This window comes from Molothrus ater, chromosome 5 (assembly GCF_012460135.2).
Source record: "Molothrus ater isolate BHLD 08-10-18 breed brown headed cowbird chromosome 5, BPBGC_Mater_1.1, whole genome shotgun sequence".
Taxonomy (NCBI): domain Eukaryota; kingdom Metazoa; phylum Chordata; class Aves; order Passeriformes; family Icteridae; genus Molothrus; species Molothrus ater.
Window position 1 is genome coordinate 53,119,744 of NC_050482.2, and position 27,128 is coordinate 53,146,871.

Here is a 27,128-nt window from a genome sequence, read left to right on the forward strand (position 1 = left end):
TTTCTTTGGGTGGGGGTGGGCCTAGGTTTCCTTTTTCAGGCACTGGATGCTGAAAGAAACTTATGGATCATAACATTTGCCACATTAAAATGCATCATGTCATGATAGCTGTAGAGATAGAAACTCACCCCAGATCATCTGATAAAAATAGTTACATGGGAAATAGAATCCACCACCACCTCAGTGAAGCCACAGGAATCTCTTTCCATTGTAAATACGCTCCATATAATGATGCCAGCTCTCGCAGGAGCGATAGTAAAACATAAATCACACTAACTCGTAACAGCACCCACCAAACAATGCAAAATGGCTACAGATTGAGGCTTGGCTCTGCCTGAAGAGAACTGTGTCTAAACTTGGAGCATTTGCTGGGGCAGCCAGAGGAGAGGCTCCAGGCTCTGCTCACATCATGGGGAGGAAGACGCAAACCTGGGACACAGACTTCACAGAAAACTCACATTCCTGTGTATTTTATTGCTATCCTGCTTGTGGGGACATTCTTAGTGCTCAGTGTGTCAGCAGAGGCCCATGTAAAGACTACTAAATTGAATTTGGGTTGGAGCTACATACCCAAGGCAACTGTGTGAAAGAGGCTATGTGCCCATCAGCGTCAGATGAGAAATTGTTAGCTCAAAACCGAGACTCTGACTACATTTGGCTGTCATCAATTATTTAGAAACCATCAAAATCTGATTTAGATCCTGATGTCAGGTCATTTTCAAATTTGAAAGCCTTACCATATTCCCATCTCCCATGGCTTCATTTCTGTCAGGATTTTCACATATGTTAACAATAGCAGTAAAAGGAGAGTGACTTCTTTCACCAGTGCACATTCTCCCAGCCCACCAATTCCAAGGGATGTACATATGTAGCCTGAAAACCAACCAGCCCAGAATTCTTTTTTTTGTGTTTGTAAACTGTGATTTAAATGAGAGCTCATCAAGCAGTGCTGATTTCAGGGGCTTAAAATTGCATAATTCTTTATCTGTATCCACAAACACAGGTTTGATTAGGCCTGTAAGTACATGACAAAGTGCCTCACAGTACAACTACTACACATTCATAAAGATTACATTTCAATATTTTTTTTTATCTACAGGCTTCATTACTTTGGGTGATATTTTATGGTATGGAGGGTAAAACTATAATAAATTTTTTGGATAGTACCTTCAAATTTGCACTAAGGTGATTCTGCCATTACCAGTTGTGAGTTGATTTGGGTTTTTTACATGCTTGTGTTACACTTTTGGTATTAAACCAGAGGATTATGCCAGTGCTTTCCAAAGTGGGACCGTTTACAGGCTTCTAAGTCCTGTCTGGAGCCCGCTAAGAACCCTGTTAATGGAAGGTGTCTCCCAGCAAGCTGCTGTGTGCTCAAGACCAGGCAGCTACAAGAAAATAAGGAATGGCTCTTGATTCTCCCCATGGTGACCTGGGCCACAGGGGGGCATAGAGGGGAACCATAGGGAGAATTAAGAACCATTCTTGGAAGCCAAATTACTCTGAGTGACTACAAGGTGTTTCTGCCCTGCAAGTGGCTTTTGTTGCACAGCCACCTCAGTGGTCCCCTTGCTACTCGGGAGCTGCATATTGTATTTATATTGAACTCTGCCAAATGACACAACACCACAGCCTCTACAAGGATCAAAAATTCCAGCTTTTTCACCCTCAACACACGTAGAGAAAAAGCCTCTGATGAGCTCCAGCTTCTCAGGCAGAAGTCTATCAACAGGAGCCACAGCAGAGGAGGGATCCCTTCACCAGTAAGTGCTGTAATTAGTAGCATTTGAGGTCACAAATAAAATAAAGGCCTGACTGTGCTAATTACAAAAAATACACATATGCAAACATTTTGCATGAGGCAAGACAGTCCCTTAAGTCCCAGGCAAGCTCTGCTGACTTCACAAGAGGGATGCTGAAGCAGCCGGGGCAGCTGCCCTGCAGGAGAGACAAAAGCCCAGTGTGCTTCCCCAGAACTCTTCTTTCCTGGAGAGGTTGGCAGTAGAACTGGGACCAAATCCATAAAAACCCACAAGCACTTGGAAACAAACCCTGTGCAATGCAAGTATTTCAGAAAATTATAACATTGTGCAGCACCTAAAATACCTGCAAGGATTATTTCCTCCCTTTCTTCACCCTTTTAAAAGAAAGGTTTATGTTATAACAGAACAATTATCCAGTTAGCCAAGACATAATGGATGCTAAATGTATCCATAAATCCTTATCTACCATTGGACCTTAATTTCTTACTTGTTTTTTCTTTCTGTCCTTCAGCTGGCAACGTTCCTTGCACCATCCCTTTAATTTTCCTTCTTCCCTCCCTAAGGCTTCTGCAAAAATCCTTCCCTAGTTCCATCATCTTCCCTCCATCCATTTGCCAAGCTGTCTTGAAATCCCCTGTTCTCGGGTGTGTAGCAGCCACTCTGAAGCCTGAATGCAATATCATTGATGTTTTTTGGTGCAAGCCATTCCTCAGAACAGGGATGTGTTTCCACCACTATCAGGTAAAGATGACTTTGCTTAAAAAAATTCCTAGCTTGGTCGGGGTAAAAGGCATTTGAGAAAAAAGTATGGTCCAGATAATTAAAGACCTTGTGATGACCACATGGTCTGAAGCTCTAGAAAGCCAAACAGACCTGAAGAAAATTCTCTCTCTCTGCAATTGCTGCTTATAAATTGTTCTTATTATTAACTGATGTGCTTATTGGTTACTTCCAGTCAGAATAATCATAGCTAATAAGATTATTTTCTTGTGTTTTGTGTAATTAGCAGGAGTAAGAAAAACAGAGAAAAGTATAATTTACCTTGTATTAAGTGCACAAGCTTCCACTAACCACAGATTCTTGGATGCAATCCTGCACATTGGCTGCACTTTGACATTTTGCAGTTTATCTTTAAGAGTTTTGGATTTTGAAATTTGCACTAAAACCTCTTGCAAGCAAGCAAACCAACAGCATCCCAAAGAAAGAATCTCCTTTTGGGTCTCTTTTCCATTTCTTTCATGCCTCTTTTGTCTTTCTGTTCTGCAGGCAATTTTGTAAAAAAAATATTGAAATCAACTCTATTTACATTCTTTAGTTTAATATTGAATTAATTTTGCATTTGCAGTGCACACTATTCAAAAGCAGGAGCTTAGATCCCTTGAAATCGACATTAGAATTATTTCTCTATGTCTGCTTTAAATTTCCTTATGCTTTTTGGTTCAATGCAAATTTCCCCTCTACCCAGAAATTTTCATCATTTTTGAAACTTTAAATTTCTGGGGGAAAAAGCTGCAATAAGCATTCAAGTTGAAAGCTGAGGTAGCAAGAGTGTGAGAGTTTCATTTGCTTAGTCCTTTAAAGGCAGTAATTCTTGCCAAAAGAACACTTTCTATTGGAAATAGGGAGCACAAAGAAGAGAAAGGAGGCTCTCTTTGCAGCCTGTTTAATCTAATCTAATCTAATCTAATCTAATCTAATCTAATCTAATCTAATGCAGAACAACACGGCTGCCAGCAAGAGCCTGCGCACAAAGGCTTTGGGAATGGGGAGAGCTTTACCTGAGTCTGGTTGGCAGCTCTGTGATGGAGCAAAAAAGAACCTGGATCTCAGGTGTCCTGGCTCCATCTTCTGGTCTGAAAAGGCTCCCTGGCAACAGCCCAGTAAACATTTCAAATGGCAAAATATCGACAATGCTTAAAAACTGGCTTTTGGAAACAATCTCTAGTCAAAGTGCACTTGAAAAAGAGAATCTATGCCTGGGCAGGCAAGCACACACGGCAGTGTTCCTGAAAAGCAACTTTCAGAGTAACAGAAGAGGCTTGGTTTATGACCGGGAAGCACAGGGTAGCTATTGTGCAGCCATTCCATAATTCCCAGGTATTTTCCCTTCTCCGGAGTACCGTGTCCCCAGAAGTCTCAGATGACGAGCAGCAGGCCCCGCTCCGTGCCGAGCGCCGGCTCTGCCTCAGGGCCGCGCCCGCAGTGCCCCCTGCAGGCCCAACGCCGCTCAGCCACAACCAACCCGCGCTTGCGGCACGAATCCAGCCCAGCTCCGTGCCAGGGACTCCGAAAAAAGAGACATTAACTCTGCCCCAGCCAGCGCCGGCACGAACACATACCGCGAACCTCAAGGGTTTTGTGTTTTAACTCCTTTTGTTCCCCTCTTTTCAAAAACTTCTGTAAGCAGGTAACTCCTGTACACGGTGGGTCACACAAAGTTCCTTTGCAAATGCTCAGGTTCTGAATGCTTGAAAACACTTAAAACTATTTTTTCATCCCAAAGATCCCCTAAAGTTGTTCCTGTATGCTTCCAGAGTACATTTTTTGGTTTTCAAAAAACTCTCCTCTCCCCATCTCCTACCAGCTCAGGGAAGGGCCAGCTAAATCCCTTGGGAACAGAACTTTCTTGAGGAATGTTTTAAGCTCCATTTCTGGAGGAGAGATCTAATAAGCAACAATAGCCTGGCCCTTATTCCATACAGGATTTATAGCACATGTCCAACCCCTCGAAAAATCACAAGGGGGTAGTGGAGGTGTGGGGAGAAAAACCTTATGGTACAATGGTTTTAGTAATTTTTTAACATGCAGACAAAAGCCTTCACCAATTTTTAAATTTATTTTTGTGGTCAGAGTACTTAGATTGGAGGGGAAGAATATGAGGCAAAGGGCTTTTATGAGGCTATTACTAATCTGAAGGCAACTTGTCCCCTCTTTAACACTGAACTAATCACAGACTGTTTTTTCCACCACAGTCCTGATCAGAAATCCTCCAAGCCAGCATACAAGTCAAACAGCATCTCCACAAATTTTCCTTTGCAAATCCAAGGATCTGCCTACACCAAGAAGAGGAATACTCTTTTCAGCACTTAAGAAGGGGGAAATTACCTTAACATAAAAATAAACTCCTTGGGAAATTTCTTCTTTCACCTATTGAACTTCCAGACTGGTTGGGAGAAGGTAGTATATCAGCAGATGTTCTTACTTTGATGAAGTTTCTCTGTGGGAGTTTCATAGCTTAATCATTCAGAAAAACCAGGTGGAATATTTAATTTAGATGGTATGGTATTTTAATATAATGCTGAATTTTTCTGCTAACCTTATCTTGACAGAGTAAAACATGTCTTAAGGCAGTCTAGGCCTATTTTTTTTTTCTATTTTCAGAATACTTAAACAAAAAAAAAAGAATTGCTTATTATGTATGTCCCTAGGGAACCCCTCCATTTTATTTGGACTGATCTGTGGAAAATAGCATCTGCTTCTCTATTCTCACCATTGAGTTTTTTCATCAATTTCAAACATTCTCTGCCTCAAGACAGCAGACATACCTCTATTTTCTTAGTAATGCATTTATTTTGCTATTGTGTACAAATCAGTATGCAGAGATATTTACAACTATAATCTAAAATCTAGTACCATGGTAATTTATTCTGCCACAAGAGCCCTGCTGCAGGGCTGAATTTTAAACCAACACACAGAATTTTAAACCAACACACAGAAGTGCCCACTGTCTAGAAGTCACCAATGTAATACTAAGATAATTAACTCCTCTCACTTTAGAATTAATTAATAATTAATACCAACCACGTGAAGTTTAACAAAGACAAGTGCTGGATTCTGCACCTGGGATGGGGCAACCCTCGATGTATGAGGAGACTGGGAAATATGATGCTGGAAGCAGTGCCATGGAAAGGGAGCTGAGGGTCCTGGATCATGACAAGTTGAACACAAGCCAGCAGTGCCCTGGCAGCCAGGAGGGCCAACCCTGTCCTGGGGGGCATCAGGCACAGCACAGCCAGCCAGGCAAGGGAGGGATTGTCCTGCTCTGCTCTGCACTGGGGCAGCCTCACCTCCAGGGCTGGGGGCAGGTTTGGGCACCAATATAAGAAGGATCAAAAGCTCTCAGAGACCCCAAAGAGTGGCAGTAAGGATGGTGAGGGGCCTGGAGGGGAAGCTATATGAGGAGTGGCTGAGGTTACTTGGTCTGTTCAGCCTCGAGGAGACTGAGAGGAAACCTCATTGCAGTCTGCAACTTCCTCATGAGAGTAAAGAGGAGGGGCAGACAGTGATCTCTGTGGTGACCAGTGACAGAACCTGGGGTACTGGCCTTAACTCGTGTCAGGAGAGGTTTAGGTTGGACATTAGGAAAAGGTTCTTCTCCAGAGGATGGCTGGGCACTGGAACAGTCTCTTCAGAGGAGTGGTCACAGCACCATACCTGACAGAGTTCAAGAAGCATTTGGACAACACTCTCAGGTACATGGTGCCTGAGAGTCTTGGGGATGGTGCTGTGCAAGGCCAGAAGTCAGATTCAGGATCCTTCTGGGTCCCTTCCAACTCAGGATATTCTAGGATTTTAATTTGGGCTCCCATTCAAGTAGGAAACTGACCTAGTCATATGCAAATTCATATTGCTTCTTCAGAGATCTTAATGCTCTGAGAAAACACTTCAATACAACTTCTCTAAAAATTTGACACAGTATTGACTGAGCATTTAAGCAAGTCTGAAATCAACATCCTCAAAAAGCAGCAAATTAATGCATTGCAGGACAGACTTTGCAGTTATCAAGCAAATTGCAATTACAGCAGGAAAAAAAACCAACCCAAACACCTAGATTGTGAAGAAATACTTATTAAGTACATTGGTAAAAAAAAAATTAATGGTGATGATACATACATCCAATTTTGAGAAAAAGCCCTGGATAATTTGAATATTGTTTTGCTTCAGTATCATGAAACTTCAAAGGAAAAGGCAATATAGTTAATTGTTTGAGACTTCCAGATTAAGTCTAAAAAGAGTATTTATCTCCTTTCCTGAAATGGTCCTGTTTGGAAATACAAGCAGGAGCAATAGACGACACAAAAGACAAACATATGTATCTATATATACAATTTTCTTTTATTAACAAGGTATGTCATTACTGAACAAGGCAACTGAGAAATACAAGGACTGGACATATACATGAAAATTTTACAACTCGACTAAAATTGGCATGTGTTTTATATACAAATGTGATTAATTACGGTTACAACTCTACTGTATTTGATTAAACACAGTCCTAAGCACTTACATTATGAAAGTATGAAATTGATCATACAGAGCTCAAGTATGGAATCTAAAAATAAAAATGATTTAAAAACTTCCAAACTTTCTATTTTAATCTGTTTTTCAGAACAGCACTATAGCTTTTCCTACTACCATATACATGAAAGATTATCAAAAATATATTGATGGGTCTATCACTAATCATGAATATTTATATTTACAATAAGTTAGCAAATTCTTCACCAAATACTTTATATACAAAACTCAATTTGCCCTTTGTGAAAGAGTCATTAAAAAGTTAAAAACCATAGAAATGCCAGTTAGAAATAATGCATTCCAAAAATTGGACTTGTTTACAACAACTGAGAACAATTGAAAATAATTTATGAAAAAGTATGTACTTTTAGAACATGAACTCTCACAACACTTTAGCTCCAATACAGAGTAGCAGGAATTTTGTCCCATGTGTTCTTTGAGTGGCAAACTTCTCTTCCAATCAAGCTGCAAGAAAGAAAGAAAAAAAAATTCTTAAGCAGTTTGATGTGAGTCTTTGAAGACAGAATTCAAGGTACCTATATTGTTTCCCCCCTTCTCAATGCACGAAGCCCTGTCCCAATCTGTATTGGCCCAAATACTCAGAATTCTTATTTCTCACCTTAGAGGCTAACATGAGAGGAAACAAAATAAGAGAAACCGAACAAAAGCCTCTGTACTTGAGTGCTATTCAGAAGTGCACAACCTTTTGCCAGCAGTGTTTTAGAGTGTAATCTTGGCTGATGTTTGTATTGACTACAATGCTTTTGCAGCATGCTTTGAACACCCCTAACCAAATAATCTTCTCTGCCAAACTAAAAACCCCTCCAACCTGTCTCTCAATTGAAAAAGAACTTAGACAGGAACCAGACGTTCGCTCTGCAGGTACTTCTTCTACACAGACACGAGCACCTAAGGAATTCTGCAATACAAAACATGGATGCTGAATGAATCTACACATACTAAGGATTAGACAGCTACTGAAACACAGACTCTGTTGGAATTATGTTCCACTCAGGCCCATCCAAGTAACAAAAATCAGTTTGAGCACACAGAAGCAGTTTATAGGGCTTCCAGTGTGGGAGAAAATAGCAGACGGATCACTCACTAAGGTCTCAGCTCCCTTCCTCAATTGACAGCATTATGGAAACAATGCTATGGTTCTGCACTGAATCAAATCAGTATGACACAATTGTTCCAAATGCACTGCAGTAACTTCGACAAAGTGCTGCCACTGTAGAACAAGCAAAATTAGATCTTGCTATCAAAACCAAATGAAGTAGACTGAATTTCCCTTTTTATCTCTAGAGATGATGAATGTATCTCCTACACTTGTTGTATGGAATCCCTGTTTTCCAGTTCCAGCAACGTCTCTCCATGTGCTTTTATCTCGCTTGTTGTGCTATTCTTACTTATTCTTCAAATTTCATAATTGACCAATGCTCCACTTTTTTAAACATCTCAATCACTTTTAACCTTTGCAGCCACACTCCCAATCTTGAAATCCTGTCCTGTCCCCTCTTATTTCAGACAGTCCTCCATTATTTGGCTTCCCTCCTTAGCACTTACTCTTTGATTTAATTTAGTCTTAATTCTTTTCAGGTCATCTTCCTTGTTCTTTTCAAATCAAGCTTACTGGGGGAAGAGGTATAACAATTTTGGCCTTCTCTTTCCTCTACCCTGTTCCCAACTTTATCTAAAAACCACAATTGACTTATCTTCTCTATGTTGATGATTTTACACATACAAAACTCCTTCTCCAGTTTTCTGCTTCTCTCTCCAAATTTTCACACCTGTTTGCGTGTGTCCATCTAAAATACCTTCTCCAAATTCAAGTCTTTTTCACCACAGCTTGACAAACTTGGGCACTCTGAGTGACCTGCTTCAATTACAGACCAATGACAAAGGCTCATGTCTTCAAATCTTATTTGTCCCTTCATCTTCACACTCAAGAACCACATCAGCATTTTGCAGGTTTTGGCAGTATCTCTCTAAAACACGTACTGCTTAGTCCACTTAGATATCTAAACTAATCCAGGCCCTGAGCTCTTACTTTTAAATTGTCTTAGTCTCCTGATTCAGGTCACCATACATTCATATAAACAATGCTACTGGAACAGCTGAAGGTGAGATGTGGGAACAGAGAGTAACAAGCTACTTAAGTAGCTCTGCTAATGTATTAAAACCACAGTTTATCCATTTTCCTTTCATTATCACCTGAATCTGTGTCTGATAATCTTCAGTCTGGCTCTATTTTTGCAACTACTTCCTATCTCATACTTCAAAAACTCTTCCAGCCAGAATTTCATACTGTCTGTTTGTACAGTCCCCAGGAAAGAAATATCCACAGCAATAGCTGAGGATCCTTTGCATTGCAGTGACATGAATGTTATCACAGACACAAAATTTGTACAGAACTTCGATAACTTGAAGTTGTCTCAGATCTTACCAGTTTAATTTGTGCTCTGTCGCTGGACTTTTGGTCCAACGCTCTGAGTTTCTTCTTCTGGATTTGGGCGTTTCCCTGCACTAATGCCAGTACCAAGGGCGGTTCTTCCTGATAATTTAAAATCAGTGTTTACATTAAGAGTCTATTGCACCCTTATATATCCAAGAAAAGATTTGGGGTTTTTTTCTTTTCATTATTGTTTAAATTACCTGCTTGCAATAAGTGTGATTGCTGATTGTCTCCATGAGCATAGTGTAAGATACTACTTGCTTGACAGTAACCTGTTCAGATACAGTAGATATTTATTATACTACACAAAATTTAGAGCTGCAAGCAAGTGTAAAATTATGTTCTGTACAACAACAAAAAGGAGCCAATTGATTTATTTTCCATCATCAAGAAAAATCCTGCCAGAATCTATCCTGAATGCAGAAGAGTTCTTATGCAAAAGAAAAATAAGCCTCATGGTAGTCTATAGCAGTTAAACATATATGCACTTATATCTGCAGAGTGAACATTTAGTGCCTACATATTTATGCATTATATTTGCAACAAGCAGAATGCTTGTATACCCAAACACTTTAATTATAAGTTGTTATAAATTTAAAATTTTAAATTAAATTTTAAATTAAAATTTTACTTCTGCCAAGTCCTTTTTATTATTTTGTTATAGCAACGCGAATGAATCCCTGGCATAACTTAATTATGGAAAAACAAAAAAAGCACGTAAGTTAAAAGAAAGATTAGAACTTTCTTCTGATCCATGTAAACTATCTACTGGCAACCTTGAAACTGAGTGTTCTGCGTGAATAGTGCAATCAGCAGAAGCAGTTGCAAGGTTTCTTGTTCTGAACAGTTGCGGTGTTCCAGTTACGTTCTGGGTGCTTAAACAAAAGACAGATTACAGCCTTTTCTGATCAGTAAACACACCACCTCTGTTAAGACTGCAAAGAAACAAACAGTTGGGTTAAATTTCATTGCAACTTGGATCTATCACAAATCACAGCTTAAGGATCTGTATAGTTAAAGAAAAATTTGCTTCCACAATAAGAGACTATCCACACAAAACTGCGGAAATTAATTATATATGGAAAGAATCGTAGTGAAATCAGGGAAGAGATAACATACAGATTTTGATATCCAATACACAAGGTGAACTTCTGGTTTTCAGTTTCTTTTAAAGTAGCCTAGGATAATGTTTATTTATTTATTTTTAGTCACATTTGTGATCCCTCCCACTCAAAACATACAAATACTGCCCTAGATAAGCACTTTAAGAGATAAAAATGACAGGACAAGCAAGTTCACTCTAAGAAATAATTTCTATGTTTCAAGAACAGAAACAAGGTCAGTTCATGTTGTTGACAGCAGCTGTCACCCAAAATCTATCCATGCTACTTTGATGTTTTGTCTGGTTTTCCATAGTTGCAAGGATTTGGAGATCCTCTACAGACAGGCACTGCCATAATACCTTGCTGCTGAATTCCACTTGTTCCTGTATGAGAGTCTCCCAGGGCACATGACTGAACAACAGAATGGCCATCACCAGTTCCAAGCTGAGCTCCTGGAGAGGCAGGGAGAAGACTTAAACATAACAGAAGGTAAAACTCCAGCTTTGGGATTTAAAATGTGGGGAGTTTACCCCCCTCTCCGAGACATAAGCTTTTTTTTTTTTTTTGTGGGTTTTAAATTTTTTTTTTCCAAACCCCCTCATTACAGGTCCAAAGCTCTAAAGGTTTTTGTCTTTCCAAATTCACTGAACCTCCTACAAAAGGAATAAATTTCTGATGTGAAAAGTATAAGTACATCTATATATGAATGCATTTTAAAGAGAAAAGAGTGCACATAATGTTAATTTTTTAAAAATAAACCTCTCTTTTCTTATACATGTCCTAAACTTATAAGAAATAAAAGCTCAAGCATCCTACTTTAAGGAGTTTGTATTTTAAATCTTTAAGAGAACTATACTGGTTAAGAATAATAAGATCCATCTTCCTTCACAATCTGCTTCTAACCTTGACCAAAGCCTATGAAGAATATAAAACCAGTACATTTCCAGTTCTGCTGTATCCTTTTACATTGAAGAGTCTAAGGTGTATATAGTATTTAAGATACACCATGGGTTAATACAATCTTAATACTGTTCTTATTTTTTCTTAGTAGAAATAAATAAAATAAATAAATAAATTTGATAGAAATAAATAAATTCCAGTAAGCAATCTAATGCCAGCATTAAAAAGCTTTACAAGTTAATAATTCTCACTTGAAAGTTCACAAGTCACTCATTATAAATATCAGGATGCTTATACATTTCTAGGACAAAATGATATTCAAATGCTTTTGAAATCAAATTGTTTGATACTAGTTAAAAAGCATTTTTTGGAGGGGGAAAAACACAGGTGAAAAATATTCGAGATTTAAAAAATAATTTAAAGATGGTATATACAAATACTATCAAGCAGTGAATAAATTTGAAAACATTTGTGACTTGCACTCAGAATTGTCTTATGAAAGCAGTTCTTTCTTATAATACAAAAAGGCAAGGGCATTATAAAAGAAGTTCATGTAGTTCAGTCTCAATAATTCTATGTATTGAAAGAATTTGACTGACCTCCGGTACTACCACAACCAGAAATGCTTTCTCCTGGTGAATAGCCCATTAGGCCACCATTTCCATTTCCGTTTGGATTAGAAGGCACAGTTGCAAGAAGACCTAAAAACCAAGACAAAATATATAGAGAAAGATAGCTAGAGAAAAAAAATAAGTCAAGTGCAACATTCTGTTTTCCTTGTGATAGCCAATTCTCCACCCTCACCTTGAGTGGTTTACTTTTAAGACCTCTCTGTCTTGCCTGCTTCTATTTCTTGCCAAACAATTTTAGTTCACATTTACTTAATTTTTTCTACATTATATTCTGCATAACTTTTCCAATATTCCTTAGTCACACATATCCAATATGCTGGGTTTAAGTGCAACATATCCTGATTCAATACCCAGTATCTGAACATACTGACTGCTCACACCTTCCTGAGCAGTACAGTGCACCTGGTTTAACTGTCAGAGCAAAGGGGAAAAATCCACTAGTGGCTGGATTGGTGCCTACTTCTGCAACAGCATTTGCATATGCAAATACAGTTTTGCTGAAGTTACGAACCACACTAAATTACCCATCACTGGTACTAAAACTTAACTGTACCAGAATTTATCAGAATCCACAAAAGGCCCAGTTTAATAAAAACTCTTCCAAAGACTCAGAGAGAAAAAATCTAAGCAATATTTGGAGAGGCACTCCCCTCAAACTCTTTCCTTTCTCAGATACACATAATATTTACTTGGATACAAACCTGGGTCACCACCCTGAGCTTAGACCTGATTCTCACTGCTATGAGACTAAATTATTAATTGCTAGAAGGTGAGAGAAGTTTTATATAAATAAATAAAGCAAATAATCTATAATCATACCCAGTCCTCTGTATCGTGAAAGCTGCTGGTAGATCTGTTTCATCCTCTCAATATTCAGACGGCTTGCCTCTGCATGGTTTACCATTGGTTTGGGATAATTTACTCCTATAATACATTTTGCAGCCTTCTGGATGCTCTCTGGGGCATTCCAAGGATCATAGATGTATTTTGCAGGGAAACCTCTAAGTACCGGCAAATAACGTCTTAAAAAATAACAAAAGGGTAAAAAGGTCTTGTTAAGTATAAAGCTGCTCAATAGTTTAAGCAACACCCACAGCAATTTCTGGATTGTGATTTACCTGATATAATCCCCATTTGGGTCAGTTCTTCTGCCAAATCCCACTGGGCAGTAGCAGTGAAAAAACTGTTGAAAGAATGAACTACAGGATAGCCACATCCAGCTTCCAGCATTCACACTCCAATCTGCATCAAGTAACAGCTCTTCAAAGACCTTAAGAAATTAGTGCAACAAGTTAGTCTGGGCATGGCACACCTTCAAAACACCTACTTTTCAGGATTAGTTCCTGAGTTTCTGATTGAAGCTCTTTCTTACCTAGCAACATTCACAAAATGCTCAGTATGCAATTGCAGATGCCTTAATGCCAAACTCAAAAAAGAAAAAATTCATAACCAGACTTTTATCCTGTATTCAAACTTGTAAACATCTCAGCAAGCTACGTATTCTTCTTGAAAAATAAATCCCCAAAGGATGGCTGGAGCCTCATGGCTTCCAAGTGGCATTGGCTGTTTTCAGAAGAATTGGCTTCATCACATCACAGTTCAGTAAGCTTTGCAAACTTCCAGAAAACAGGGAACATACAAAGTACATTTTGAACTCAAATTGCTGGTCTGAATACCTCAACTTGCACAGCACCTTACACTATGTGAGGAATCCCAAGAGTAGAATTCAAGAGTTTCAGGGCATCCCAAACATGCTGAAGTTGTGTTCTTGAAGTTAATCTAGCAAGTCACAGTTTTGAGAACACACTCAAATTTCTGGAGGCATTATGAACCACCAAGAACACTGAAGGATGGTGTGACAGATAATGAATTCTGGTCTGAAGACCAAAAAAAAAAATCTTCCAAACACTTTGATTCTAACTTGCAACCCCTATTATATATTAAAAAAAAACCCAAAACAAACCAAACAAACAAAAACCAACCAACCAACCAAAAAAAAAAAACAAAAAACCACCCCAAAACATGAGCAAGTTGAAGATTTATGAGGGTTTTACTTTCAATCTGGAGCTCAGCAGCTGTGAAACATTCAAATTTCCAGCAGTGATTGCCTTTTCATCTTCAACACAGACAGTACTAACTTGTATAAAAGGAAGTTTATCTGCTGAGTCAGATCACTAGCAATGTAGGCTGACAAAAAACAGAGCAAAGCCTCATTCTGTGAAGGACAATGCTCAAAGGGCTTTTTAAAAAAGAGTGTACCTAGAAGTAGTTTTAAGAACAGATACTTATTTAATACATATTTTTGCAAGTTCTGATTTTCCTCTCAAACTTGCATAAATTCCCAATCAACCATCTTCCTTCATTCTAAGGCACTAAAAACTCAATATCATAGTACTGCCACCTAACTTCAATAAGTATTATTCCTATACAAAGTCTAAATAAGGTAATACTATTAAATAATGATCTCTCAATCTCTTTCTCCACATACTCAATAAGGTATTAATTCTACAGTACACAATGAGTAAGTGTTACAAAAGTATTTTTTGCTAAACATCTGCAACTACTTGGGAAAAAAGTCTTTTGAAAAAATAGGATTTATCTTAAAATGCTTACAAAAAACCATTTGAAATAGATGGTGACTCATAATGCAACAAGATCTTTAGACATTTAGAAGTGTGTTAGCACACAATTGTTCCACTAGATGCTGCCATGTAGTAAGACTTCGGAACTAACACCACAGGGAATGCCAGATTAACTTTTGCTAGCTATGGAAACTTGAGTTGAACATCTTTCCACTGCACAAGTCTGGGGCCTTCATATATATCTGTATTATTGCAAAAGTAAGAACAAGCTACCATGTATCTGTAATTTACAGAGTAATTTATCTGGAACATACTGAGTTAGCTATGTATCTGCATCTTCAATGTCTGCATTTGTGAACTGCAGAAGTAACCAAAAATTTTTGAAAGGTGTTCGCATACAACTGATTTGTTAAAGAAGAAAATTTCATATGATTATATACATATAGAAATATGGCAATCCTCATGGCAATTAAATTTTTTAGATTTCAAAAATAAAACTGTCTGATTCTCAATTTTTCATAGATTATTATTGCTCAGTAAAAGTTATGCTATGCTTCTAAAAAACTAAAAATTATTCAAACGCTTCATTAGTGAGAATAAATTATTCCCTTATTTTCTTCAAAAACCTGACATCTTAGATTTGAACTTCAGCATCTTATACTTGCATAAAATTAACTGCATTGAGCCTTCAGCTAAATCTTGTTGCCTTTACTCACAGTTCTAACACTGAGCAAAGTGACAAAAATTGCTGAAAGGACATTCTCAGTTTTTAGTTTTCTCTCTTTTATTCCCATAGTACTCACCCTTTGCAGGGAAGCAGATGCAAGATATGAACAGAAATTGTTTACACACAGAATGATTGGGGAAAAAATTAAATTACAATATTATTATTGTAATTGTTTGTCAAGATTTAGGAAGAAATCTGAAATTTGAAAGAACTTTAGACCTATTCTGACTGCAAGAAACCTAACATTCTAATAAAAGGAGACATTCAAGAGGCAAAATTTCAGCACACCTGGTTTATCAGAACTGATTTAGTTTTGCCCACAGTTTAAGGTTTAAAATTCAACTTACACCACACAGTAACAATTCTAGAATGACCACCTGAAACTTTACAGGCACTTTAAGAAATTCAGGAAGAAACAATACCTTCATTCCTTCTTCCCAGCTGATCCAGAGGTCACCTCGAGTCAAAAAGCACGCTACAGCATGCCGGGCTAAATGGTGAATCCAACCTTCCTGACGAAGTTGTGTCATAATCGCATCAATCCAAGGAAAACCTGTCCTGCCTTCTGCCCATTTGGCCAAAGCCTCAGGATTCTTATCCCATGGAATTTGAACACAGATAGGATTCCCCTCCATTTTATCAAACCGTGGATTGTTAGTTGCCGCTGTGTAGAAAAATTCACGCCATAACAGCTGGCCATAGAGGGAGAGGGGAGGGGAGCTGTTCTTTTTTACCTGAAGATCACCATTAAAGAAAAACATTTTATTAGGAGAAGTAGGTGATAACCATGGTATCTAACAACATGTATCCAACTACACAGAAGTCCTACCTTTTTGTACAGATCCGTTAACTTGAAATAAAAGAGCCGACAGGACAAACAGCCAAAGCGAAGGTAGGGACTAAGCCCCGTAGGGCTTGCCAGAAGGGAATTTGCATTCATTCGTGGTCTTTCAAAGTTGGCTACCCAAGCCTTAAAAAAACAAAACAAAACAAAACCCACACAGCAAAATCAGACTAGAGGCTACATAGCAAGTTAGAAAGGGAGAAATCACACACTGTCTGTAACTGATTCCAAACAGTGGACAGATGGTCAGGTCACCTACGATATACAGGTGTTCCTTTTGAATCAGCAGAACCTCTAGAAGGTAATTCAACTCAATGCAGAAGGCATGGACTGTCTTCCAGAGCTATCTGTGCCTTTCTTTTAAATACACTGGAAACCTAGACAACTAGCAATACATTAGTTGTCAGAAAAATTCCCCTTCAAAGTTATAAAATGTATGGTTTTTTAAAAATAAAATCACTTCCAAAATAAATTTAATTTTTTATAGTATAGATGAGTAAAACAGACTGTTTCTAAAATTCATTTCAAAGATCATTTACTATCATCTTTAAAAAAGAAACTATTGATTTATATCGTTGAGGATTTGAGTTTTAAAGTTTGTGGGTTTGATTTTTTCTGTAACACAACTTGCCCAAATCCCTTTCGGTTTCACAGCAAAGAGTAACTATGTTTCCCAGATATGTCAGGCTTGCAGTGATCTGAAACATACCTTTCGTTCTAAATGTCTTTCTAAGCGTGTGAGAGCTTCAGTTTCTCCTCCTGGCCATACTGCAGAAGGCAGACCATCTGTGTCAAAACCTGAAAGACAAATTGAATAAAGGAAATTGCTTGTTTGCTTATACTGTAAGGCAACAAAATTATAGCATATTGATACCTGACTACTGCATCCTTAGAAAAATCCTAAGTTGGACACCTGAAAAAGTCTGTTTTAAAACAGTATGCAACCAAGTCTTCTTGAAGCACATCCAATACCTCTAACTTGCAGCAAAACTCAAATTTTTCCTTTTATATTTACATTAATATACATCACAAATGGTCTTACTTCAGTCCCAATTCTTCTGGTTTGTTTGGTTTTTTACACGAAGTGACCCCTCAGATTTTCCAAATCTGCAATATGCAGGATTATCCTAAAACCATAACTTTTTTTTTTTTTAATTACTATTAAGAAGCAACGATTGCTTTTGTCATTTACAGAATGTCTAAAAACTTTTTCACCAAGGTAAAAGCATGAGTGCCATCTTCAGAACATTCCTGGATATCACTGACCTCAATTTAAATAACAGAGATTGTAAATTTGATGATAAACATGCACTTGAGCCACAAAAGAAAGATAAAAAGAAGGTAATCAGATTTTTTCCACATCCTCACACCTGCCCCAAGATTGCTCATCAGATGTGTGGAAGAACATGTCTGCCTATAGTTTAACCACTGCATAGTGAGATCATTGCTTCTTATAAAGGCTTTAAAAACCAAGGTCTGTTTTGTAAGAGTTTGAATGGACTAGACAGGGCAGTAACAGGTTAACCAAACCTGTCCAGACCCTTCTGTTAGCAATTTGGAGGGCATAGCACATTTTGCCTGTATTCTGGGATGTGTGAGAAAACAGGAAAGAGATAAGAAGCTTCACAGACAGCAGCTAATACTATTCCTTAAAATTACATTTATAGAAATGTAAGACTTTTTTCCCTGCAGAACCTTCTAAAGTAATTAATTGTCTTATTAATACATTTTTTCAGTATATCAAGAAAAGAGGCCAGGTTTTTTAAAAATAGTTTGTTAAATGACAGATAAATGACCTGAAGCACAAAGATATGAAGTTTATTTAATACAAAATGAAGCATTAAAGACATTAACTAAGCATTAATTAGTAGCTTAATGATTATTTGGTACCCAAGAAAATGGCTATGCTGTATTACAAGAAGCCAAACAGTACTTAATATAGTTTGACCTAACCTGTCATTTACCAGAAACCAACCAAAATTTACAGAGTTGGTTATCTTTTTTTGTTCCTTTTGTATGTCATAATTGCATCAGGTTAACAATTACCCAGTAGCAGGACCTCACTTGCTGTTTTAAGTATTGTGCTTTCAATGGTAGATTTACATCTTGTTTCAAAATGTCAAAGCAATCTCAGAACATACCCAGCTCTTCAAGTGATGGCACACCATATTTCTCATCATGGTCATCAGAAACTGGAGTAGTACATTTTTTCATTACTTCTGGGGTTATAGTCTCCACAGGCATCTCCAGGGGTTCCATTCTACTAATTAGGGTCTGAAATCGCTTGTAAGTAAGAGGAGGCTGTCCTCCATTTAATTCTATTATTCTATATTAAAAAGAAAAACAGAAAATAAGTATGTCAGACAATAGTATTTAACAGTTTTTCTTATAAAATATACACACCTATACATACACAGAAATATCTTCTTACCTCCCTCCAGCTTACATAGAATCCCAAATATACATGGTAATCCAGTCGGCTAGAACTTTAAGTATACCATCCTTCCTTCCCCACTAGGGAGACATATAAACTAACTGTTTATAAGCAAGTCAATTTTCTTCATTCCTGGGTTATAGAAATTCCCTCATGAACAAGAATATAATGAACATGGACAGCTCAAGGCAAAGAAAAGAACAGATCAGTAAAGCAGATAGAGATTCTAGCTACATGCAGAAGTATCCAGGTCACGTACAAGGCCACGCTATTTACATTCAAAGAAATTCACTTTCCCCTTCTGATATTGAGAACAGTAGTCAACATTAAAACTGTCTTAATATGGGGGGAAATTACCATGTAGCTTAAACACACTGACTGTCTAAAAAACACAGTTTTGTGTTTTGCATTGCCATTTTAAATATATCTGAAGTCTTAGAAAAAAGGAAAACTTCAAAGAAAAATTTACAAAGTGATAGATGGAACCAAATGCTTATTTAGCAGGGTGTTTGGGTGGGAGGGGGAAAAAAAGAATTTCCAATTTGGGATTAAAAAAAGTCAGCTATTGGTTTCAAAAAGTAAAATACTTCCAATTTCATTGCCCTCCTATATGTCTAATAGTCTCTTATACATCAGCTTGTAACAGAATAAAATGGGCAGCTACCACAATATATCACCTAATGTTAAGACAAGTTATACTTGTAACTAGTTTGTGGATAATGTTTCTATAATAGGGAATTAACACCAATCCATTAAATAGATCTGTGGAAAAATATAAAAAGACATTAAATGTCTTTTTATCCCTGGCAACACAGGGATAGCAAAAAATCACCAATTACTTATTGAATAGATAATTGGTAGGAAACAGTCCTTAAAAAAACTTAAGGGACTTTCTCATAACTTGTGTACAAAAAGTGAAATAAAGACAAAACAAACAAAGTAACTAAACAAAACCAGATGTTATTTGGGAGAAACTACAGACATGTTTGAATAACTTAATTATAAATGACAGCTAATTAACATAAACATTATTTTCAAAAGAACTCCAAATTAAAACTGCATTTCAGATTCAGTTACACATCTTTTTTTGGAGTTTATGGACGGATAAAAGTGAAACCTAAAACAAATTTGTAGTTTTCCTAACTATGAACTGTTTGGTGTGGAAAGTAGCCCACAATATATAAATAAATACTACATAAAATTCCAAGGGGTTTTTTCCCTCCTTTTTTAAAAGCCAAGGAAAATGGTAACTTACTTGTCCAGGTCATACAATGTATGTGAAATCCGAACAATGACCTCTACTCCAGCTTCACTAGCCAGCTTCTTGATAGCTGCATCTCTTTCCTTCCCAAATGGTTCGGAATCATATTCAATAGAAAGTTTTGCAATGTTCCATTCCTACAACACAAACCAGAAGTGTGGTCCTTTAGAAACTCAGCTGCATGATGGAGGGTCAGGGAAAAGAGAACTGGAAGGACAGGGGCAGAATGGAAAGTCAGCTATTACCTGTGGATAGTTATCAGAGATACAGAAAGATCCAAAATATATTAGGCATCCAGAATAACAAAAATAAAGTCCAACTTTTTGGCATCTAAGTAGCTATCAAGTATAAAAAAGCCTCCATCTGTCTTATTACTGTGGGTGCTCAGTAATGCAACATGTAATGAACAATTTCCATGCAAATTTTGAAAACTCATCTCCAACTTTAGGATCCACATACCGTAAAAGACTCAACAGAAGAGGAAGACGACAAAGGCTGTCTTCTGAACATGGATCAATAGCAGTACCTTGCTCTACACAAAAGCTTTTTACATATGCCAGTCAGCTTTAGCAGCCGAACTGAAGTTTGAAGGGAGGGGTTGGCAGTATTGCCCCACCCTATCACCAAACACTTTCTTTACCTTTTCCAAATCCCTTTCTCCTCACTCAAGACAATCTTCAAATTCTCAATTAAAAATAAAAAAAAAAAAAAAGGCTGTCTTCTACAAAGAGAATGCCTTATGCCTTGTAGTCTAATATTCTTTATGTCACAGATGCAGTGACAGTCAACAGTCACAGGTGAGGCAGTGACAGTCAACAGTCACAAGTGAGGAAAATGAAGGGAACAAAGGGATCAACAATGGCTAAGGCTTCTGCAACAGTAGGAAATTGGAAAGGTGAAGTATGCACAAGATGATCCTAGAAAGCCATCACGCCAGTCAAATACCTTTCTAAACCCCCAGAATCTTAATGACTTGATTTAATACACCATAGTATTTCAGAGAATTGGATTTACACCAGAGACAAGGGCACTCAGTGCTAATCACCTAGGGTGCAATTTCACTTCCAAACTCCAGCTCTCTCCTAGATGAAGCCCAGCCCTGAGGACAGATGATTCCAAGGAGTGCTTGCTTGCTCTTTGAAACAAGGCTGGGATCCCACCATCATTAAGTCTGCCAAGACTAACACAGCAGGCCTTGAGTCCTCAAGGCCAACAGTCCAACTTCCTACGTCATCACATAACATTTACTTCCCATTTCATAATGCTCCATAGCATAAAACCACTGTGTGATGAGTTGCAGCAGATACTTTTCTAAGCCCTTCTTTCCTCTCACGATTTGCAATGTCCATAAAAAAGAGTGTCCAAGACACAGAGTCAAGTCCCTAGGGAAGTCAAGAAACTCTGAGACAACTGCTGTGTAATGTGAATACACCCAGATCACATCAGCATGAGCCAGGCAATTAGAAGAATCAGAGACACAGATAAGTTTGCACACAGTCATACTGCTGAATGGTTTTAGCAACACTGATGCATTAAAAAAATTAGTGATGGTTTCAATTCTATTTTCTTTACTGAGCCAAGCCCAGAGCTAAAGATAGAAAGCAGAACAGGACAAATTGAAGAGAATGAGGCAAGAACAAGCCAAAACTTAAATGAAACGAAAGAGCCTAAAGGTGTTTGAGGTCTTTTGTAAGGATAAAGATAGATCAGTGTTCTGCCTTTTGAAGGTATTGTTCAGACTGTGAAAAGGAAAGCCTTACCAAGAAACAGCGGTGATACGTTCATTACTAGGAAATCCACAGATGCTGGCATCTGTGATAGGGCTCCTGACACCTGACAGGGTTCTACGGAAGTTCCACTATCTCCTACCCTAAGTTAATGACTTCACTGAAGTTATTTTTCCAAAATTAACTGAACTTATCTTTTCCACATGTGTTCATTCTTCAGGGTCAGAATCATTGCTCACCTTTGAGACATTTAATAGGGATGATCTGAAAAGCCTTGTTCAGTGTTATAAGCCTTTCACTGCACTGCAAGTGTCTGATGCACAGCTACTGCTCTGACAAAAGAAGTTGTGAGATATAATTATAAGACATAGATGCATGTTCCAGGTCAACTTCACTCAAAAGTGAAGATATCCTCAAGAGCTTCAGTAACTTGTTTGAGCATAGAGGATGTCCTGAAAAGTCCCTTAGTGAACCAATATATGATAAAGACACTAACTTGAGGAACCAGAAGACACAGACAGATATGAATGCTCTTTTTTGATTGCTGTATGCTATCTTATAAGTTATTTTAATTTTCTTCTCAGCACTAAAATTAATATTCTAAAAATGTCGAAATTCAAAGCTGCCAGGTATAGAAAGATCAGCCTAGCAGCAAAATCTGAAACAGGAGCTGTCAAAGTAGCCATTAAAGTATTTAAGACTTGCCACAGGTTGCTCAAATCCAGAAGGCAACAACAATGGGAAGACCTTTGTTCCTACTTAAACGAAACCAAACTAAGTTTGGCCGACAAATACAATAAGCTTGAAGATCTGAGGAGTTGCAAGCAACAGCTAATGCCACAGTACTCCTCCAGGAAATTCTTCACTGAGGGGAAATCAAGGAAAGACCAGTAGAAGTATCACCCAGTTAGCATTTCACAACAAAATCACAATAATGAAGATGGAAATGTGGTTTGAGTTTTCAGGTTGGTGTTGAAAACCTGGGAATAAAAATAATGAACATACAACCTCTTTGGAAAAATGGATATTTCCTTTTACCATCCCCCATCCCCAATCTCACTTGTTTCAGTCACCTCAATTCAATCATTCTGAAAAAACTCTTCAAATCAATTTGCCAAGTGTTCATTTTTACAATACTAATATAGTATTGCAACCTTAAATACACTATTATCCATAGACAACATATTACTATCAGTAGCAATCACTCACAGCTTTAATTCTTTCAGTAAGACCCCTTTCCACAAGAGCCTTAAATGTCTTTGACTAGAAAACGCTTTTTAGTTACTCTGTGCTTTTAACAATCTTACTACTAGAAAGAAGCTTATTAAATCACCTTTTATGGTCAAAAAGCAATCACAGCAGATGTTTGGCCTAAATAAAACATTGCTTTTACAGGTCAGGCTTTGAACATGGACTCACGTGCACAAAATTTTATTTCCGTACTACAAAGGGAACGTGTAAAAGAAAATGTAGTAATATACAGTACCTACACTTAGCAAAATATATGAATCAATTCTGTTTCTGGAGAGAAAGAAACAAAAACCAGTAATGTCTAAAAGCAACTCAGTTCATTTGCTGAAATGCACATTAGAGAGGAAGAATTCAAAACTAACACAAATAACTTTAATGAGAAAAAGAATAGACCAGTATTTGCATTAATAACTTACAACATTCTTGTACTGAATGAAACAGTACAAGAAATATTCCTAGCTATAATTAGTTTGTTGGTCATATTTGTGGAAAAAACAACTGCAAGGTGGGACTTACCTTAAAAAGCCTGGGGAAAACATCTGCTGGCTGTCCACGGATAACAAACAAACGTGAATTCAGTTTCCGCAGATTGGCATCAAGATCCTCAAGACACTGAAGCAGGAATCTGCAAGAATTTAGAAAAACATTTATTTTCTGAGGCAAACCAGACAATTTTACAATAGAAAAAGGTAACTAAGAAGAATAATCAATAACAATTATCAGACCTTGAGCACTTTGTACATATTTTAGTGTTGCTGCATGTTCACATCCTAATTACACCTGACTTACAGTGGCATGACACCATGTGATATCTTCCACAATACATAACTCATAAAACCAAACCACATTGTCATTTCAGTTTTCCCCTCAATGTTATTCAGATCTGGAATGGACTAAAACATACTCTAGTCTCAACTAAAACTACAAGTCTCTTGCTATTCTAAAGACAGAAAAACTCCTACACTACAGAAAAAAATCCCAACGAACAAAGAGATAATCAGCTGTTGGCACACTGCTACTAAACTTAACCCAAGCCCTTCTTACAACACTGAACTGTGACTAAAAACAGCATACCAGGAGTACACAGTCATGACTATCCCTCTGCCCTTCATTTATAGAAACAGCCCTCTATATAACATATGCATCTTGGCTGTAACTTCACCAGAATTATTTAATAAGCAAATTAGCACATCCGGTAAAAAAAAAAAAAAAAAAAAAAAAAAAAGAGAGAACAGGGTAACGGGGTGCTGCAGACCTGCAAGTGTTCAAGTGAAACAGGTAGTCACACAAAAAATGTTGAGACAGGTTCACATGCACAAAAATTTATTCACAGATATAATAACTCCAATGGTGAAAGTGGTTTGGGGAAGAAATAAAAACAAAAGGAAAGAGGAAAAAAAGAGACATCTACCTTACACCCAGCTGGAAAGAAAAGTGCTGGAGGTTCCGAGATGAGTGCCCTTCCCCTGGACTCTCTCCAGTCTAACAAGTGGCTCCTCCTAATATTTTTCATGTAATCAGCAGGTTAAGGGGAGGTGATCCTCTCCCTTTACTCTGCCCCGGTGAGGCCACATCTGGAGTGTTGAGTTCAATTCTGGGCTCCCTAGCCCAAGAAAGACCAGAAACTACTGGGGAGGGTCTGGAGAAGGGCTACAAAGATGTTAAGGAGACTGCAGCACCCTTCTTACAAGGAAAGACTAAGAGAGTTGGTCTTGTGTAGTCTGGAGGAGATTACTGAGAGAGGATCTTACCAATTCATACAGATATCTTAAATGCAGTGCCAAGAGGATGGGGTCAGATTCTTTTCAGCAATGCTCGGCAATAAGACAAAGGGCAACAGGCACAAAATTAAACAGGAAACTGCATCTGAATATAAGGAGAAATTTTTTTGTGGGTAACAGAAGACTGAAACAGGCTGCCCAGAGAGAGGTTGCAGTCTTCTTTCCTGGATATATTCAAAGCCCATCTGGACATGATCCTAGGCAACCTGCTCCAGATGAACCTGCTTTAGCAGGGACAGTTGGACTAGGTGATCTCCAGAGGTCCCCTCCTACCCCAACAATTCTGTAATTCTGTACTAACAACATACATTTCACCAGGAGCTGCTCAATCCCTCTCAGCCATTCCTTCTTACAGTGCTGTTAGCATTCAGCAGAGCACATACTGATCAGGGCAACTGCTGAGTCAGCGCCTGCTGGTCATTAATTTCTGTGCTCACACATTATTGCATCCCCTGCCATAAACCACAAGCTACACCCAAAGGGGGGAAAAAGAAAGAGGCTGTCCCACACTGCAGTCCATTACTCCTGAGAAACCCTGCTGTAATGATACTGTGCAGGTTCAAGGCCACAGCGATAACACCTCCGGAGCAACTGCCTGAGAGCAAGGCAGGAGAAGCAGTGCCAGGACAGCTGGAGACTGCACCTGCTGAGAAGGGGCACAGCTACCATGGAAGGGCAGGAGCGGCTCTGCAAGTGCCCAGCAGGTTATGAGGACAAAGGCACTGAGCAACCAGGTTTACTAAAATCAGGAGTTCATTCGCCCCTAGATTTTGAAGACAAATCCTAAAAGCTAACCAGATACAATGAAAATGCTGCGCCTTCTAGGAGGGATATAGCATACATGATTGCTGCAAACCTGCTAATATCCATTTTCTAAGTATTTAGCAATATGTAAGTGATGCCTACCTAACACACATTGCTTCCAACTTTACATGAGGAAAAAACTTATCAAAAATAGTATCTAAAAGGCTGGGACAAACCTCCCCTGGCTGCTATTAAATACCTACAATGTGTGGCTTACTTGACCTGAAAGAGTAAGAACAGGCGTCTTAGCAGCCAGCATAAAAGATTACAATGGCTTCTTCGCTAAACATGGCAAACCATGTTTAGATGTTTAACAACTGGTACAAAACAGAAATGCCTATTGTTTCTCACTTTGCTCAGTTTTGTTTTGAAAAAAACTGTGTGGTAGTTAGAAAAGAAGAAACTTCTCTAAACTCATTTAGTTAGAAACTATGCAGGAGTTATTTTAAGAATCAGATGAGAGTTGCATATGCTTCTATCAGAGAGAACTTGAGCCCTGTGTCCCTAGGACAAAGTCAATTTTATTTGGACTCTGAAAATTACAGCTTGATTTTCACATGGTTTTTTAAACCTGGAATGATAATTAACCTTATCCATGTGAATCTCACTTTCAAGGAGCATGTATTCACATATACTTCACAAATCACTAGGAAGACAAACTACAATACTGCTCTGGATACCTTTAGAATAATCCAGGGGGTCAGAGCTTTTTGTTGCCCTTTTTTTTGTGGTTTGGTTGTTTGGAGTTTTGTTGTTACACTGGCTTGCTTGTTTGTTGTCTAAACTCATCTCACAGAGTAGAGGGAAAGGTTATGGAAAGAAACTTGTGACATGAAATATTCATAACTATTCCTGTCTTTCAGGAAACTTGATTTTTTTTTCCTATTGGCATTTCAGTTCTCTCTATTTTCTCAGTCTCTTTTCCTACCTGACTGATCACAATATATAACTTCTAGTCCGGGCTTGGAACAAAATCCTATTCAAGAAGCTAACATGCACTGACCCAGTCTCCAATTTGCATCCAAGATCCCTAAACTTGCCCTTAATACTGTTTAATCTCTATTTGTTTGTTCCCCAAATCCTCTCTGTTATCTCTCTTATCTCTCACCACACTCCAGCACTTCAATCTCCATAAAACTCTTTCAGGTATTTAACAAAAATAACAGTGTAGACTCAAAACTGTTAAATATATTTAGGAAGAGAGCAGGAGGGTGGCCAGGGGACACACACACTCCCCCTTACCTCAACAAAAACTAGAACAAATTAGAAACAGCCCAACCACAGCTTGTGTTGCAAGACTCACGGAAAGCACATTGTTCAAAAATAACAGACCAAATCAAACTCTAGTGACCTTACAATATCTAGAGTAATAGCAATGCAAAAGAATACTTTTGACTTCCAGAACACACACTCAGCTCACAGTTACTCAGAAGAAGCATATCATTTAGTAACCATATTTGATTCTTTCAGTCAAACCAAATATGTTGTAGCAAAATGTGATGAAAATAATTAATCACTTATTTTGTTTTCATCCACTGTATTTATGCTATACTACATCTAAAGGCA

General features: G+C 38.0%; 1 protein-coding gene across 1 annotated transcript in view; it reads right to left on the reverse strand.

Annotated features, from left to right (window-relative positions):
- Positions 1-6,854: 6,854 nt before the first annotated feature.
- The window catches only part of CRY1 (cryptochrome circadian regulator 1), a 39,926-nt gene continuing 19,652 nt past the window's right edge, over positions 6,855-27,128 (reverse strand). Inside the window, exons 2-14 of the mRNA XM_036400416.2 lie at positions 23,494-23,602; positions 19,994-20,136; positions 18,446-18,630; positions 17,014-17,102; positions 16,290-16,430; positions 15,883-16,194; positions 13,270-13,421; positions 12,971-13,173; positions 12,119-12,220; positions 10,979-11,071; positions 9,717-9,788; positions 9,508-9,615; positions 6,855-7,526 (exon numbers count right to left, since the gene is read on the reverse strand). Coding sequence (XP_036256309.1) covers positions 9,512-9,615; positions 9,717-9,788; positions 10,979-11,071; positions 12,119-12,220; positions 12,971-13,173; positions 13,270-13,421; positions 15,883-16,194; positions 16,290-16,430; positions 17,014-17,102; positions 18,446-18,630; positions 19,994-20,136; positions 23,494-23,602 — 1,705 coding nt within the window. The 3' untranslated portion in view covers positions 6,855-7,526; positions 9,508-9,511. The remainder of the gene's footprint in view (positions 7,527-9,507; positions 9,616-9,716; positions 9,789-10,978; positions 11,072-12,118; positions 12,221-12,970; positions 13,174-13,269; positions 13,422-15,882; positions 16,195-16,289; positions 16,431-17,013; positions 17,103-18,445; positions 18,631-19,993; positions 20,137-23,493; positions 23,603-27,128) is intronic.